This window comes from Mustela erminea, chromosome 14, assembly GCF_009829155.1.
Source record: "Mustela erminea isolate mMusErm1 chromosome 14, mMusErm1.Pri, whole genome shotgun sequence".
Classification (NCBI taxonomy): Eukaryota; Metazoa; Chordata; class Mammalia; order Carnivora; family Mustelidae; genus Mustela; species Mustela erminea.
The window spans coordinates 38,912,390-38,930,213 of record NC_045627.1 but is presented as its reverse complement, the minus strand read 5'-3'; the positions used below and the strand labels follow the sequence as shown (position 1 = coordinate 38,930,213).

General features: G+C 39.9%; 1 protein-coding gene across 1 annotated transcript in view; it reads right to left on the bottom strand.

Moving 5' to 3' along the window:
- The window catches only part of OIT3 (oncoprotein induced transcript 3), a 28,287-nt gene extending 12,074 nt beyond the window's left edge, over positions 1-16,213 (bottom strand). The window contains 5 exon segments of the mRNA XM_032313951.1: positions 4,315-4,345; positions 4,347-4,438; positions 9,685-9,792; positions 10,582-10,956; positions 15,160-16,213. Coding sequence (XP_032169842.1) covers positions 4,315-4,345; positions 4,347-4,438; positions 9,685-9,792; positions 10,582-10,956; positions 15,160-15,220 — 667 coding nt within the window. The 5' untranslated portion in view covers positions 15,221-16,213.
- Positions 16,214-17,824: the final 1,611 nt, after the last annotated feature.

The window sequence follows — 17,824 nt, the reverse complement described above, 5'->3', positions numbered from 1 at the left end:
ACCATGAGAGACTGGGACTCTGAGAACAACAAACTGAGGGCTTTGGAGGGGAGAGGGGTAGGGGGTTGGTGAGCCTGGAGGGTGGGTAATTATGGAGGGCGCGTATTGCATGGAGCACTGTGTGTGGTGCATAAACAATGAATCCTGAACACTGAAAAAATAAATAAAATAAAATGGAAAGAATGTGATTGCTACGAAGAGCAATCTACAACAGGCACAAGCCTAACCTCTTCAGCTGGTCATTTTGTAGAACGTTCCTTCAGTCTGGATTTGTCTGTTTTTCTCAGGGTGGTATTAGTTTTGGGGAGGAAGAACCCACAAGTCACTTCATAATTGCTGTAATATTTATGGCACCCATTTTTCAAATTTTGTAGAGTATTACTGATGTAGAGTGGAATGACAGAATAGAAATGTAACTAGACTAGTTAGGTGATGAGTTAGTTATTGTCAATTAGTTGATCGCCAGACCTTCCCCTCAAATTTCTAGTAATAGTGGAACTGGGATATGTGTCTCAGGCTGATAGCACTAAAAATGAAGCCTGGACAACATACTTGGTCCACGCCACTAAGCTCTTGTGACATACCTTTTTTCGAATACATTTTTTAAAGTTCCCTTTTAAAAAGTTTTGCATTTTGGGGCAGCACTTGAGTGGCTCACTTAGTTAAGCGTCCAACTCTTGGTCTCAGCTCTAGCCTGGATCTCAGGGTCAAGGGTTCAAGCCCCACCAAAAAAAAAAAAAAAAAGTAAAAATTTTGCATTTTCAAAAAGCATACTCAACCAGATGGACAAGAAAAAAGGATTCAATTGAAAACTAAAGGAACTACCACATGATTTCATAGATAGTAGAGAAAAATTAATGACTTTTGTGGGCTCTAGACATTATCTTTTATCAAAACTCTGGCCCACTATACAACCTTGTAAAGTTTTCCAGGTACACAGCCACACCCATTCATTCATCTATTATCTATGAGGGTTTTCTCACTATAAATCAGACTTGACTAGTTTCAACAGATTCCATATGATCCACAAAGACTAAAATATCTACTTTTTGGCCTACACAGAAAAACTTGCTGCCCTTGTTCTAGGGGTAAGGTAAATTTAAAAAAATGCTCTCAAATCATCTCAGATGGTCAAGGAAAGATATAAACTGATTTCCAGTTATAGTCAGAATTCTCAGTTCAATAATAGTAAAAATATATATTACTTTGGAACATCAGTAAATTAACTGGGATGAATTCAATTTTTTGTGAAACATACATAGAGTGTAAATTTACAGTGAATTAATTCTTGTAAAACTTAAGAAAGATTAGGCTATTGCCTGGTTATAAATCTGGACACTAAAAAATGATAAAAGTACAGCCAGGGATTTTTGAAACAGCTGAACATGACGTATAACAATGTAGAAGACAGTGTAAAAATATACTATAAAACATTAAGATAAACATTAATGGGACTTTTTTTTTTTTTCCCCTAAAAGTGATCGTCCTGGGGTCCTGGGTGGCTCAGTCTGTTGAGCATCTGATTCTTGATTTTGGCTTGGATTGTGATCTCAGGGTTGTAAGATCAAGCCCCACGTAGGGCTCTACACTCAGTGGGGAGTCTGTTTGGGATTCTCTCTCTCCTTCTCCCTCTATCCCTCCCCCTGCTCATGTATGTGCACTCTCTCTCTCTCTCTCTCAAATAAATAAATCTTAAAAGTCAATCAGTAAAAATTATCTTCCGTAAGTAATTTAATTTCCTGAGGTCTCAATTTCAATATTTGTAAAACGAAGGGTTTGGAGTAAATGTTCACTCCGGATATTTCCAGGTCTAAAACTGCAAAGCACAAAATAAGTTGAAATTCTGAGTTAGCTTAAAAGATATAAACCTCTTATGAGGATATTCCAAAATGTTTGGATAGATTTGCCAAGAGGAATTGTGGGTCATTTTAGTTATCTTTCATTTATCCTTCCATATTTTCTTCTAGGAACATAATTTTCATAATAAAACAAAACGATAAAAATTATATAAAAGTAAAAAGTTTTTTATTTAAAAAATGTCTAATTTTACAGACTAACCAACGAAAATAAATATGTTTGAACTATCAATAAAACTTAAATATTTCAGGGGCACATGGATGGCTCAGTCAGTTGAGTGTCTGACTCTTGGTTTTGGCTTGGGTCGTGATTTCAAGGTTGCAAGATAGACCCCTACATCTCGCTCCTCACGTAGCAGGGAGTCTGCTTGAGATTCTCTTTCCCTCTGCCCACACTCTCCCCACCGTGTGTTCTCTCCCTCTCTTTAAATAAATCTTAAAAAAAAAGTAAGGGTTTCAACTATGAATCTTAAGGCTAAAGTATAACTCATGTACAAATTTTATCTTCTGTTAAAATACTTTTTGATTGGGATTATAAGGTTTTAAAATTATATGAGGATTAACAGTAATACTTCCAATAAAATGCTCATGAATAATTACAAAAGTTCCTCATGGAACATTTCATTAATATTCACATATGCAAAGATTATTGCATAAAATAATTAAGATTTAAGGAAGATTCAAGACATTATCCTTATTCAATAAAATTTAAAGTACATTTAGTCTTGTTATAAGGGACAGTAGTTTAATATTCTGGCTAATGGTCCTTCAGTGAATAATGCAAACTTTGTTGCATGGAATAAATTATGGGAACTAGCCATAATTTTTCCTTTTGGGGTAGTATTTTATTATGTTGAATATAACTAGAATAAAATGAACTCTTATAAACAGTATTATACCACTAATTTATTAGCCTCAGGGACAAATCATATGTCCTCTGTAAATGATAATTAAGTCATTTGTCTCTTTATATAATCTTCAAAGAGGTGGGTTGTTTTTTTTTTTCTTTTGTTCCCTCAACTCCTAACATCATGAGATTCAGACTTATTTAAGTAGAAATGGTAACATTTTGGTTGTGATAATTTGCAAGGGCAAATGTGCCTTACAGAAGGGACATTATCTAAATTTCCTATCATTGTCACAGTATACAATTTCAACTATTTGACATACATTACAAATTCTTTTTTATTACTTAATCACATAAAATATGCATAGTCTTCCTGTTGTCGATAGAGCACCTAACTCTTGGTTTTAGCTCAGGTCTTCATCTCAGGGTTGTAGGATCAAGCCCCGTGTGGGGCTCCACGCTCAGTGTAGAGTCTGCTTGAGATTCTTTTCCCTTCCCTCTTCCTCCCCTTCTGCTCCTTCCCCCTGCTCATGTTCTCTCTCTCTCTAAAATAAATGAAATCTTGGGGCACCTGGGTGGCTCAATGGGTTAAGCCTCTGCCTTTGGCTCAGGTCATGATCCCAGGGTCCTGGATCGAGCCTCGCATCGGGCTCTCTGCTCAGCAGGGAGCCTGCTTCCTCCTCTCTCTCTGCCTGCCTCTCTGCCTACTTGTGATCTCTGTCTGTCAAATAAATAAATAAAATCTTAAAAAAAAAAAAAGAATGTTACTATCTCCCCACAGTATATCAATCTCCAATAAATGCAAAGCATAGAGGGGGAATAACATGGCTTCTTGTGAACCAATTTCCCCAACCACCAAGATGGTAAGACTCACCTAACGGAACTCTGCAAAAATACAAACTGTAAGGCCCACTCCACTGAACGAAGTTTCCAGGAGAGAGGCCTGGGAACAGCCAGGTGTGAAAGCATCTGGGTGATTCTTCTTAGCAGGAATGTTCGAGAACCACTGCTATAAACCATTTATTATGCTACCACCTCTATTATCTTGCTACTGCAGATTTGTTCCTTGGATCTGCGGCAGAGATATCACCTAGAAGTTATGCAGAAATGCGCTATCTTTGCCTGAGCCCAGACCTACTGAATCAGCATCTGCATTTTAAAAAGATCCCATACAATTTATGGGCACATTAAAATTTGAGAAACACATAATACCCTATTTTTATTTCCCAAATTAAAATGTGGGAATCTGGATGGCTCAGTCTGTAGATAGCCTGCAACTGTTGATCTCAGGGTTTTAAGTTTGAGCAGCACGTTGAGGGTAGAGTTTACTTTAAAAAAGAAAAGAAAAGAAAAGAAAAGAAAAGAAAATGGCTCTCTGCCTCTTGCAAAATGCAAGAACTCCCTCCTTTCAAATACTGAAGATAAAATCAACACTGAATTCTGCCTGCAACATGACTGTCCTCAATAACAATGAACCCCTTTTTGTCATTTCTTTACACAGCCCAACCTTGACTCTCTCCTAATGTGGACAGTTTCCATGAACATCATCAAAGAATAAGCCAATGGTTTAGTTTGGGCTCTTGACTTGAATTCCTTTTTGCCCATTCTCACCTTCACATGTCTTGCCATCACTTCTTAGCACATCGGCCAACCCCACACTCACAGCGATACGAATTTTTCAGGTTTACACAGATCTCACTGCAGCCACCATTGTTTTGCTCACATTCATTTTCATCTGTGGGAGAGAAACCACACCACTTACGTCCTGTTTGCTGAGCAACTTGATCTTTCTCCCAAGCCCCTTAGCAGAATCTTCACATCTTTCAGAGCTGTTGATTCATTGACTCCTTGGCTATAATCCTTATAACCACTTCCATCAACCTGATCTCTTCAACCAATTTATTTGTCCATTTGCTCCAGCTAGAGCAGAAGGCACTTAGCCATTTGCCAATTAATCCCCTTCTAAGACCAAAACAGGCAAAATGAAGTTTTGGGTTTTTTTGTTGTTGTTACCTGGATTCACCTATTTTTTTTGTATGGGTAAATATCACTTTCTCTAGTGAGTTCCTGAAGATTTGCTAAATAAAGATAGACTTGTAAATCAAACTGTGTTTTAAATACATCAAAGCTGGGGTGCCTAGGTGGCTCAGTGGGTTAAAGCCTTTGCCTTCAGCTCAGGTTGTGATCCCAGGGTCCTGGGATCGAGCCCTGCATCGGGATCTCTGCTCAGCAGGGAGCCTGCTTCCACCTCTCTCTCTCTCTCTGCTTACTTGTGATCTCTGCCTGTCAAATAAATAATAAAAAAAAATCTTAAAAAAAAAAGTGGAAATACATGAAGGATAAAACAAAAAAGTTTTAAAATAAATAAATAAATACATTGAAGGAACTTATATCACAGAAGTAAATAGCTGATAAAAATTTTGTGTGAAACAGTCTTCTCTTATAACATGAACAATAGCCCTTGAAGTCTATTTTATTTTTTTAATTTTTTTTAAAGATTTTATTTATTTATTTTACACAGAGAGAGATCACAAGTAAGCAGAGAGGCAGGCAGGGAGAGAGGAGGAAGCAGGCTCTCTGCTGAGCAGAGAGCCCAATGCAGGGCTCTATCCCAGGACCCTGAGATCATGACCTGAGCCCAAGGCAGAGGCTTAACCCAACTAAGCCATCCAGGCATCCCCTAAAGTCTATTTTAAATATTGGAGTATTTCCACACTATACTTAAGCAATGATTGCTCGTCTTTTTAAGAATATGATGAAGGATATGGACTCTTGCAATTAAAAAAGGCATAGCTGGGAACAATTGTTGATCCCCTTCCTTCTACAAAGAAAAGGAAGCTTGGGAACTAAATGTATCATGGCTTGGGGTTGGGATTACTGCGATTGAAACACCCATGAGGTGATAGAAGGCATGGCCTTGGGCCCAGGAAAGGAGGTGAGCTATAACAGAAACCCTGCTTACCCCCATGACCTCAGAAAAGATATCCCTACACTTCTACAGGAGTAGAAGAACTTTGCCCCAAGGCCCACGGACACAGTAAACAAGCCTGCTCTGAGGCTCCAGGAGAGAGAAAATCCTTCATAAACAACAGGAACCCCAAGTCAGGCCTTGCCATGGTTGAAACATGAACTTGCAGCTGAGAAATTGGTACAAAATTTGGCTTGGACCCACGAAGCTTCAATGATACCTGACAGAAGCATTTGAAAAACTGCTCCCTAGTCAAACCTCCACAAATCAGGCGGTCAGTGTGGTTCCACAGAAACACAATTACGACAGAAGGTGGTTTGCCATGAAACACTACACAGGAGGAAGTGATCCGCTATGAGAATGACTTGGCAAGATAACAAAAGGGTGGTTTTCAACTGGAAATATCAGAATAATCCAGAAAAATCCATAATACAAGGACTTTAAAAATTACTAAGCAGATAAAAGAAAGGATAGTAACCAAGATAAAAGAAGTGAGCAAAAAGACAAGGCAGAATTGAAGCCAAATAAACATAGCACTTGTAGAAATGGAAACTATAGGGATGTCTGTGTGGCTCAGTGGGTTGAGCGTCTGCCTTCCACTCAGGTCATGATCCCAGGATCCTGGGATGGAGTCCTGCATCGGGCTCCCTGCTCAGTGGGGAGTCTGCCTCTCCCTTCTCCTTTTTTGAATGATTGGAGTATGTACCTTATACCTAGAGCACATCTCAATTTGGATGCTAAATTTTCATTGGAAATAGTTGATTTTGAGTTGGAGCCACTACCACCTGGAAGGTAAATCAGATGCTAGCAGCTCTCCTGAATGTGGCCACACGCTGTCCCAAGCCTGCACAGTTTATCTTGAGACTGATTTTTTTTTTTTTTTTAATGTGAGAGAGCAATACACTTGCACTGATTTAAGCCATTGTTATTTAGGAGTTTGTTGTCATTTACAACCTTAGATACTCTGCGTCCCAGCCATTCCACTTTTATGGGTTTGCTCTAGAGAAAATCTCGCACATGCAGTATCATTTCAATGTCAATTTTAAGAACAAAAATAATGCTATATATTCTTATGGGTGCATACACAAAGAATAAAAGCCTAAAAACAGGGACCAGAAGAATACACCCTAACTTCAAAACAGTGATTAGCCCTGGAGGGTGGAACAGGAAGATGAAAAAGGAAATGGAATGAGATGGCTTTACTTGTATTTGTAAAATTTTATTAAAAAGGAAAAGAAGGGACGCCTGGGTGGCTCAGTTGGTTAAGCAGCTGCCTTCGGCTCAGGTCATGATCCCAGCGTCCCGGGATCGAGTCCCACATCGGGCTCCTTGTTCGCCAGGGAGCCTGCTTCTCCCTCTGCCTCTGCCTGCCATTCTGTCTGCCTGTGCTCGCTCTCTCCCCCTCTCTCTCTGATAAATAAATAAAATCTTTTAAAAAAAAAATAAAATAAAAAAATAAAAAGAAAAAGAAAAAAATTAACTATGGTTAAATCTGGGTACATGAGTTATATTATTATAGCATCCTGGCTATTGTATTATTTTCCTTTACTCTTCACTCTGGCTGAAAAAAGTGACATAATTTAAAATGAAGAATTAAAAGTATCTTACATTAAAAAAAAAAAGGAAAACTGGCATATCAGAATAATTAATACAAAATTTTGCCTTTAATTTCAGGGAATTCATGATGTCCCTGAAACTGACAGGCAGACCTCCGGTAGGAACTGGGGGTTTTCCCCTATGCACTGCTAGGCAATGATGTCCTAGATAAATTGTTATGTAAAAGATGTGTATGACATGCAAATTTTGATTTAAAAAGGGCAGTAAATAGACATATATATTTGTATTTTTTATATTTGCCTAAAAAAAACCCTGGGAGCATACATAAGAAAATAATATAAGAGATTACCTGAGGTTCAGTCAGTTAAATCTCTGCCTTCGGCTCAGGTCATGATCCCAGGGTCCTAGGATGGCATCCCACATTGGGCCTCTTGCTCAGCAGGGAGCCTGCTTCTCTCTCTGCCTCTCTACCTTGTTCTCTAACTATCTTATCTAGTCAAAAGTTATACTGAAACAAAAGCTGAGGGGTACCAGGTAGCTCAGTTGGTTAAGTGTCTAACTCTTGATTTTGGTCATGATCTCATGGGTTGTGGGATCAAGTCCCATGTCAGGCTCCACACTCAGTGTGGAGTCTGCTTGAGATTCTCTCTCTGCCTCCCCCATTTGCATGCACATGCTTTCTCTCTCTCAAATAAATAAATTAAAAAACAAATAAACAAACAAAACCCACAAAAGCTAAGTAATGAAACAAAGCCTGTCTTAAAATGATATCAAATATTTTCCAAGCACACTGTGTGTGTGTGTGTGTGTGTGTGAGAGAGAGAGAGAGAGAGAGACAGAGACAGAGGCAGAGACAGAGACTGAGGGACAGAGGGAGGGAGGGAGGGAAGGAGGGTGAGAAGATTAAAGGAACCATCCTCTCCTACATCCCAAACCTTTTAGTATTAAATCACACAAAGTCCATCACGTAAAAGCCCTAACAGCTGGTATGGGGAGGCATAAACATGCTCTTAGAATGGTCAGTGGTGGGGTGCCTGGGTGGCTCAGTGGGTTAAGCCGCTGCCTTCGGCTCAGGTCATGATCTCAGGGTCCTGGGATCGAGTCCCGCATCGGGCTCTCTGCTCAGCAGGGAGCCTGCTTCCTTCTCTCTCTCTCTCTGCCTGCCTCTCAGTGTACTTGTGATTTCTCTCTGTCAAATAAATAAATAAAATCTTTAAAAAAAAAAAAAAAAAGAATGGTCAGTGGGTTCATTCAGGAGGCTGAAGAAAAAAATTTTTCTAAAATAAGAATCTTTTTATCTATTTTTCAACATAGACCCCATTCCATTCTGACCAGTTACTAGTCTTCTTGAGGAAGCAGGTATGGGCCAATCCTCCCCTTCTCTCTGGATGACTTTTAAATCTATTTGAGTGTGAATACAAAAAGCTTCATAATGGGAAAAGATATGATCTTCAATCTTGGGTTTCTCAACTCTCTTCTCTTCCGGCTACAGACAACAACACATGTGTACAAGTAAACAACTCTAGATTTCCTAGAAAATAATCTGACTCCCCTTTCTTGCTATTCAGAGAAACCAAAATTATGGTAGTGAAGCTGTAGGAGTTTGTCCTTTGATAATTCTAGACCAAAGTCATCCAACAGAAATACAAAGCAAGCCACATAAATAATTTAAAATTTTCTATTAGTCATATAAAAAATTCTAATAATACATTTTTTTAAAGATTTGATTTATTTATTTGACAGACGGAGATCACAAGTAGGCAGAGAGAGAGGGGAGAAAGCAGGCTCCCCGCTGAGCAGAGAGCCCAACGCGGGGCTCGATCCCAGGACCCTGGGATCATGACCTGAGCCGAAGGCAGAGGCTTCAACCCACTGAGCCACCCAGGCGCCCCCTAATAATTCATTTTATTTAATTCAATATGTCTAAAATATTTCATCTCAATATAAAATCAATATTAAAATTGATTAAAATTGAGACATTTCCCATTTCTTTTTTTGAATGAATGGAGTATGTATTTTATACCTAGAGAACATCCCAATTTGGATGTTAAATTTTTATTGGAAATACTTGATTGGTATTTAGAGTCATAAAATTTACAGTTGGTTACTAAAGTTGTCCCAAACATTTTCAGTTTTCCAATGACTGAGCCAAGTATCAGCTTTTATATTAAAATTAGGTAAAATTAAAACTGAGTTTTTCGGCCATACTAGCTACATTTCAAGAGCTCCAAGCCACACATGGCTAGAGACTGTTGTACTGCACAGTGCAACTTAATCTGTCCCCACACACGATATAAACTTAGTTTGAGGCCCTAGTCATGAATTTTAAAAGGCAAACACCATTCTAAGTGTTTAGAGACACAAACTAGAAAAACCACAGAGCTTTGCATCAGGAAGGGTTTGATGTGTCCTTTTGATCAGAATGGCTCATTTCTACTTCAAGATTAGTTTCTTACCGAAGCATGTCTGCATGTCGGGGCCTAGCACTGTCCCTGGAGAGCATGTGCACTCACTGGTGTCCACGCAGGTGCCATGGCAGTCCTCGTCGCAGATGTCATAAAAATCTGTGGAAGGATGAAGTTGACCTTGCATGAGAGGCAAGGACCGGAGGACACTCTCATTCATAAGAAAGCCTCATGAGTTCAATCATGAGGTATGAGTTCATGGACAAACATTGAGAGGGTTCTCATTGTTCAGGATTTATGTGATCCAATGGAAAGGGATACTGCCCAGGGACCTCTGTCATTCAGATCAATGGTTTCCAACTTCAGATCCATAGGCATAGAATCTCTGCAAATCTAAAATCTCACCAAATGTGAGCTGTAGAATAAAGAAGTGTTATGCCCTACTCTTCTATGTACTCTGTTTTTTAAATGCATATAGATTTTGATGGGACTAATACAAAAATTCATTTTAAAAATACTCCCAACCTCAAGTAGCTTTTTCCCATTACATATCATTTAAAGAAATCATTGGATACCAAGCACAATGCTACCTTGTGAATGTTTGATATAGATCTTAAAAAGGAGTCCTCCATACTCAAAATGGTTGGAAATCCACTATGTAGGTAACCCAAATCAACACTTCATTTTCTAATGTTTTGTTTGAATGGGACAAAGACAAAATAAAAAAGAACTGATCAGAGTCACAGCTCCTCTCCTTTTCGGTTTCTTTAAGACATTTTCGGAAACCCAAGAACAGATCACAGAAATCACAATCTGAAGTTACCTGTGGCCCTAAGTCAATGTTATCCAGACTCTAAGATACTACCATAACTGGATTTCATATGGTATTTTCCTGATGCCATCTGATGCCTTATTGGGGAGGAAAAAGAGCACAGAGAAGGTACTCACGACCACAGTAGACATGAAAGCAGACACTGGGCTTGGTCAGACGGTACACATAGTAGCCTCCCAGGCAAGCCTTGACCTCCACCGTGGTGTTCCAGAGACAGCAGTTCCCGTTGAAGCTGGCACAGGCCTGGCGTTGCACGATGCCATCACCTTCTAGAGGGTGGCTGCCATTGAGCCAGACGGGGGCATGGGTTCCACAGTGGTTTTCTGGTATGCAAAAGGTGGGCATGGCATCCCCTGCCATGCCCGTGAAGCGGTACCACTCCCCATCCACATGGTTGTCACAAAGAGGGGATCCTTGAGACTCATCGAACTGATGGTCAGTGTTCCTCCATGGCTCATTCAAACTGATGTAAGCAGAGCAAGGATCTAGGGCTGGGAATGAAAAGACACGTCACAGGCACCTTGTGAAGTTTCTAATTACAATGGCAATAGTCTGAGTCCAGCTTCCTGATCTTACATTTTGGCTTTCTTTTCTTTCTTTCTTTTTTTTTTTTTTTTTAAGAAAGAAATAACCTCGGGCACCTGGGTGGCTCAGTTGGTTAAGCAACTGCCTTCGGCTCAGGTCACGGTCCCGGAGCCCCGGGATCGAGTCCCGCATCAGGCTCCCAGCTCCATGGGGAGTCTGCTTCTCCCTCTGACATTCTCGCCTCTCATGCTCTCTCTCACTGTCTTCTCTCAAAATAAATAAATAAAATCTTAAAAAAAAAAAAAAAAAAGAAAGAAATAACCTAAAATCCCCCACAGTAGCTGTTTAAGATTCCTTACATTGACTTAAACATGCTTTATAAATGCCTTTTACAAAATTATTTTGAATCTGTTTAAGGTTTAGTGTTACTTTGGGACCAAACTTTTTATCCAGAGTAATCATTTATTGAGGATAGTTGTTCAGACCAAGGGAGGTTAGGATTATAGTCTTGCTGAACTCTGTAGTGGTCAGAAAATATTCTGAATATTATGTTGAACTGGAGACCATATTATATGAAAGTACGGACAAACCTAGTATCCAGAGAAAAGTGACAGACTTTTAAGGGAGTCAAAACAATTACCAACTGGAGAAGTTGAGAACTATAGTTGGGAGGGAAAAAAAGGCTGAAGAGTATGCATCAGTTCTCACAACTCTAGGTATTGTGTTACAAGAGCAAGAACAAACTATTGGGGGGAGAACCTTTTAGTTCAGGTATGGAGTAATGGAGAGGACTATGACAGTGTTGTCATAGTCCTTTATCTTAGGAAATTTTCAAAAACCATTTGGATGGTCCTTTGTAAGCAAGATTGTGGATGAAAATTTGTCCTGGTGGAAAATGTGTTTAGTTAATAAGATACACATCTCATTCCACTGAAAAGGAAAATACCTCTGACACATGTCCACTATATTGAAATACACAGCATACTGACGTATTATTACCAAAGATATTCTCAAAGTGAATGTTGGTATACATGCCATCAGCTCATTGAAAATATGAACTTTGTGTATAAACAATTAGCATGGCACCACATGTATAATAGAGCCAAATTTCTCAAGCTTAGTGCATAAATCGCATGGACAAATATCTCATCAAAAGTATTTTAATAACTACAGACACAGTAACCCCAATATTCTCATTGTTTCTCTCAATTTCAGGGAAGCATTGAATTTATGTAGGGAAATTGTCCTTAGGAAGAGCCTATGAAACAAAGAAATTCTAGAAAGGAACACCAGCCAGAGAGTACCACCCTTTGTAATGCACAGGAGGCTGACTTACCTAACATTGTAGGCAGAGAATTCACATTAAGGCAGAAAATTGTAGGCAGAAAATTCAGTTTTAGCAAACACTGCCCAATAATTATGATGGGCCATGATCATAAAATTTAAGTTGTCTAGAAAATATTTTGGATTTTCCCAGTCTCCATTTCAAACTCCAGCTCACTCTCTAAATTCAGTCACATACAGAGGAGGGTGTAGCCTAGTGCTAATGACCCCAAAGAGAATACGATAGTATGGGACAGGAAATAAGTAGGCTGTTGCATTTTCTGGAAACAACACGTTTGCAGAGTTGCACATGGCAGGGGCCACTCCCTCTTTTAAAATGTCCCTGAGGTATCCCAGCTGTACCCTGGACCATATTTGATGTCACTTGAGGGCAGGGAATGTCCTCATACAGACTTTCCCCTCTCAAACTAGAAAAATTCCCTCATCTGCTCTCCCAGCTGTGGTTCTCTTAAGAAGCAAGGTTTCCAGGGCAATTTCACAGGTGATTATAAATTCATAGAAATAGTTGGTTGATCTCCTTGGCTCTAATTTTATAAGAAATGGTTAGGTACTCAACTTTTAATGGCTTTTGCAGAAATTCCTAAACCGCCCTCAATAACTATTTCATGATTTATAAAGTTTTTCCTTAAATTTAACTGTCATTTCTTGTGTTATTTGTTAAAAGTTCGCTTCCTCTCATTGAAGGGGACATATGGCCCAAATGGGGGGAATTTACCCACTAGCTTCTATAAAATAAGTATATTTTTTAACTTCCCCATGCAATATTTCTTTCTTCTGTTCTTTCTCTTTCTTTCTTTCTTTCTCTTTCTTCCTTTCTTTCTATTTTATTAATTTTTTTTGACAGAGAGACAGAGAGGGAGCACAAGTAGGCAGAGTAGCAGGCAGAGGGAGAAGGAGAAGCAGGCTCCCTGAGGAGCAGAGAACCCCCTGCAGGGCTCTATTCCAGGACCTGCGAGGAAGGCAGACTCTTAACAGCCTAGGTGCCCCACCCACCCAAGCAATATTTCCTGACATTAAATAACCCATACCTCTCCACCCGTCAATCCTTTAATAATCTGGCCACTGGTATTCTTGTTTTGGGTCTCTCCTGGGAGCCTGGAATTCGGTATTATGCACACTGCATTCTTAGTTGCCTTAATACACATTCCTTAAATGGGAGACCTTCAAAAAGATGCCCGGGGGTTCCTCTCAAAAGTTGAGTCCGGCGCCTGGCCGGCTGGAAAGTTCCTCAGTCTTGACCCGCAGTCCTGCCTGGTGGCCCCTCCCGAGTTCCCACACCCCAGAAGCGCAGACGCCAGCGTGTCCCCAGGGCCAGCCCCTCGCGGCGGCCAAGCGCGGAGAGCAGACCTCGGGCAGCGTCCTTGCCCTTCCGCTCCCAGCAGTCCAGGTGCAGGGGACGGTGCCCCTGGGCTGGGTCCTGGGTCCGGAAGCTCCCCGCGTTCTTCCTTCCTTCTCCTTTCCTTCTCCCTACGCCCCCCCCCCTTTGCTTCCTGCCCCCTCCTCCTCCTCTCCTTTCCCTCCCCTCCTTTTCTCTCACTTCCCTCTCCTTTTGGGGAAGACCCCCTCCCTTCTCCCCATCCCCCAGAGCTTTCCCTTTAACTCACTTCTGGCATTGAGTCAAACGTCCTAGAAGGGCTGCAAAAAATAGATAACATAAGAAAGATCTGGGATGGAAGATCTGTGATGGGAACAGGAGGTACTAAAGGGAAAGTAAGTAATAAAGAAAGGAAAGAACGGGAAGTGGTAATTCCGAGGTGGTGGGGGCGACTTTTGCTTAGACAAGTCTTGGCTAATTATTGGCAGCAGATACAGGGTAATTAAACTTAGTTCAAAACTCTAATAGATTTAGATTTAGGGCATACTTGAGAAAGCAGTACAGAGTTTCCGTATACTCGGTGCCATTTCCCCTATTATTAAACATCATTTGTTGGTGTGGTATCTTTTACACAATTAATGATCCGGTAGTAATGTATTATTATCAACTCAAATCCATAGTACAGATTTCCTTAGTTTTTGCTTGTGTCTTTATTCCAGGATCCCATCTAGGATACCATATTACCTTAATTTCCACATCTCCTTAGGGTCTCAAGCCTATTTTTAATGTGTACCCTTGAAGGTGCTAGCGCAAGATCTGAATTATCGTGAAGAAATAAATCAGGGTCAACTAAATAGAACTACACAGAAGGCCGAGAAGGATGGCTCTGTCCAACTAGAACTTAAATTCAATTAGAACTTAAATTCTACTGGAAAAAGGAGAAATGTGTTAGTAACTGGAATTGAAACTTTGTTTTGCCTTCTTGGCAACTTTTGTGCCAAGGCTAAGGAGGGAAAGAGTTTAAGATTCCCTCAGTCTATGCAATAGTCATATTTTTCAGATGTCCAGACTGAGAAGTTCTTGTCTTTCACAGGGATAGAGCTTTCGTTCAGCACCTTGTATTCATTAAAGAAAAAAAAAATAACAAAAAACCCTCTATCCTCAACTCTAAAGGTTATATTTTTGCTCTTAAAGTTGGAATTGCAAAAGTGCCTATTACATAAAGAGGTTAGAATTCTTTCTACATGGACTCCGAGAAATATTTATCTAGTGGAAAGCTGTTGGGGACGGTAGATCCACGGGAATTCCGGATGCCCAGGCAAGAGGCTAACTGGAACATGAAATAGGAATTCTTTGAAAATGTATCTATGGTAGGTTATCATAGGTTTTCTGACACTATTCTAAAACCAGTATTTAAGATACTGGAATTTAAGATACTCTTAATCTGGACATAATAGCAAAGTCCTACAACAAAAAGTGTATTGTGCCAAGTGCTCAACGCAAGACTCACCCACTGGTGATGCAGGTATCATTGTGATGAAGAGGCAGGTGAGAAGCAGGGACTGAAGCATCCTTCTGGACCAGCCACCAGAACAGATTGGAAATCCTCTTAATTCCAGTTGTCCTTTGTCCCTTTCTTTTTCAAGCACTTTTTAAAAAAAGGCCGCTAGGCTCTTCTGAAAGAAGACTTTACTGTACTGGCTGGGGCTTTATCAGAGGAAGAGGATGAGTGGGATACGGTATCCCTTGCTCTGGCCCTGACCCCAGATAGAAACACTGTTTTACACTGTCAACAGGGTTATTGATATTTTTCTTTGGGGGAGGGGACCCATCACAATCCCTCATCCTCCTTTTGTTTTCTCTCAAGAATTCCCTGCAACAAGGCCCCCAGTATCTTATCCAGAAGGAAACTCTAAATGAAGGACATCCCCTCTTGTCAAAATCTTGTTTTGTGACTTCTAGGAATTAATTTCATGATGTTGCAGCCCTACCACTGCTTACGGAATGAGAATGGGATAAAGCCAGATTGATGTAGCTGGTCATTAGGAAATGTCTTGGTCAGACGGTGAAGGAGTTTACAATAGCACACAAAAAAGTAGTAAGGAAAGGTGTGGAATGGGGAAGATATTGTCCTGAAGCAAGCTCTTAAGTGTGTTGTATTATGGTCCTTGGTCTCAAAATTTTCTAAAGAAATCAAGTTTAGTTGTGTTTTTACCAATTCAAGCAGCAATACCTCATGTTTTCATAGTGCCTTTCTTCCCCCAATTTACAATGGTTTAGGGTTACTTATTTTACTAATTCTCACACTAAGATAGAGGGAGGGGCTTCAGATTAGGAACAACTCATTAAATTAACAACACTAAAAAGTGATATTTACTAGAATTTCATTTTTAGGCCAAAGAGGCAAAATGAAAGAAAGGATCTGTGTATTGCATATCCCCAGGCAACAGAATGCCAGCTCCCTGACATTCCATAGTGTATGGACACCTAAGAATTAGCAAGCACTGTTAATGAAGATAATGAGAAGGGGAAGGACAAAAAGAAGTGTGGGGGGGAAGGTTTTGTTTTTATTGTTATTATTTTACCATTTTTTTAAAAGTAGGACATGCCCAACATGGAGCTTGAACTCATGACCCTGAGATCAAGAGTCGCATGCTCTATCAACTGAGCCAGCCAGGTGCCCCAAAAGTTTTTTAAGTACTTTATTAAAGAAGGATATGAATGAAACCAAAATTTCTCCCTCCCAATCTTAATTGACCTGATGCTTTGGGCTTCTATCATTCTTATCCTTTCTCTCATCTATGTTTCTTGTCCTAATCAAATTTCTAGTGACTGGGGAAGGAATGTTTATTGTTTTAGGAAGTAATTTATAAATTTGTCTTCCTAATCTCTTATCATAATTTTCTCCTATGCTAAGTGGCATTCAAATTATTGTAGCCCCTTTCCTCTAAGGGTTTTAGTTCAATTAAACATGAGTGGCTACTAGGGGCCAAGTGCCATGCTGTCTCTTGTTTCTGACAGTGATGAAGGTAAAAGTGGTTCCCCCAAGTACAGAGTTTACCTTGTGCTAGCATGGGATTTCCTGTGATCTGAATTTATAGTTAGCCACTTTATCACTAATGTTAGCAGAACACAGGCAACTTGACCATTTTTAGCTTATTACGTTGCAATTTGATGGCAGCAATTGATGGTTCTAGGACTGAGGAACTGCCTCATTGCAGTTAAGAGTTAGTGTTCTTAACACAAAAAACAAAACCCTGCAATTTCCTGTCCCTGAGAAACCATCTGAGTGTTTCATATGGGTTGCAGAGAAACAGAGGACGTGTGCATGAGATAAACCCACATTTGCTGCCAGGATTGATTGCCAGAGTCAAGGACTTTTACAGATAGCCCTTTGGTTCTGTAAACAAGCATTCCCAGGATGGTAAGACCGTTTTTTTCTTATTCCTATTTTTTCCTTTTTCATTAACCTGCCCTCTCATTTTAATTTTTTATGATGAAAAATTTCAAACATATACAAAAGTAGAAAGAATAAGGAACATAGCTGCAATTACTAATATTTTGTCAATTTTTACACTAAGATGCATTTCCCTCTAAGGGAATTTATTGCATAAGGGGGAAATAGATCAGTTAGGAGGTAGACAAACCAGTTGGCTGTTCAGGAAAGATCTGAGCTTACCTAACAATTTGAGAATTACTGGCATATAAATGGGGGGAGAGAGTGGGTGAGATCATCCATGGAAAATGGGGTCCGAGATGGAACCCAGGAGAAGCCCAGCATCAAGATGTGGGCAGAGGAGGAGGATACTGCAAATAAGACCAAGAAGAAGAGATTTAAAGAAGGAAACCGAAGTCAGGTCACAGGAGCTGAGGACAATTTCAAGAATGAGGGATTGCTCAATGAATGATACATTTATAAAACCTATGCAAATGAAAATTTGTAAAGTGGGTCAATTTTATATTCAGTATAACTCATTAAAATTAACATATACATTTATCCTAAGGAAGTAATTATGTAGTATGTCTGGAAGACAAGGAATTTGTACTTACTTGGGAGAGCAACAAACTAAAGATTGTTGGCGGTAATAAAAATGAACCACAACTGGGGCACCTGGGTGGCTCAGTCAGTTGAGTGACTCTCAATTTCAGCTGAGGTCATGATCTTGGCATTGTGG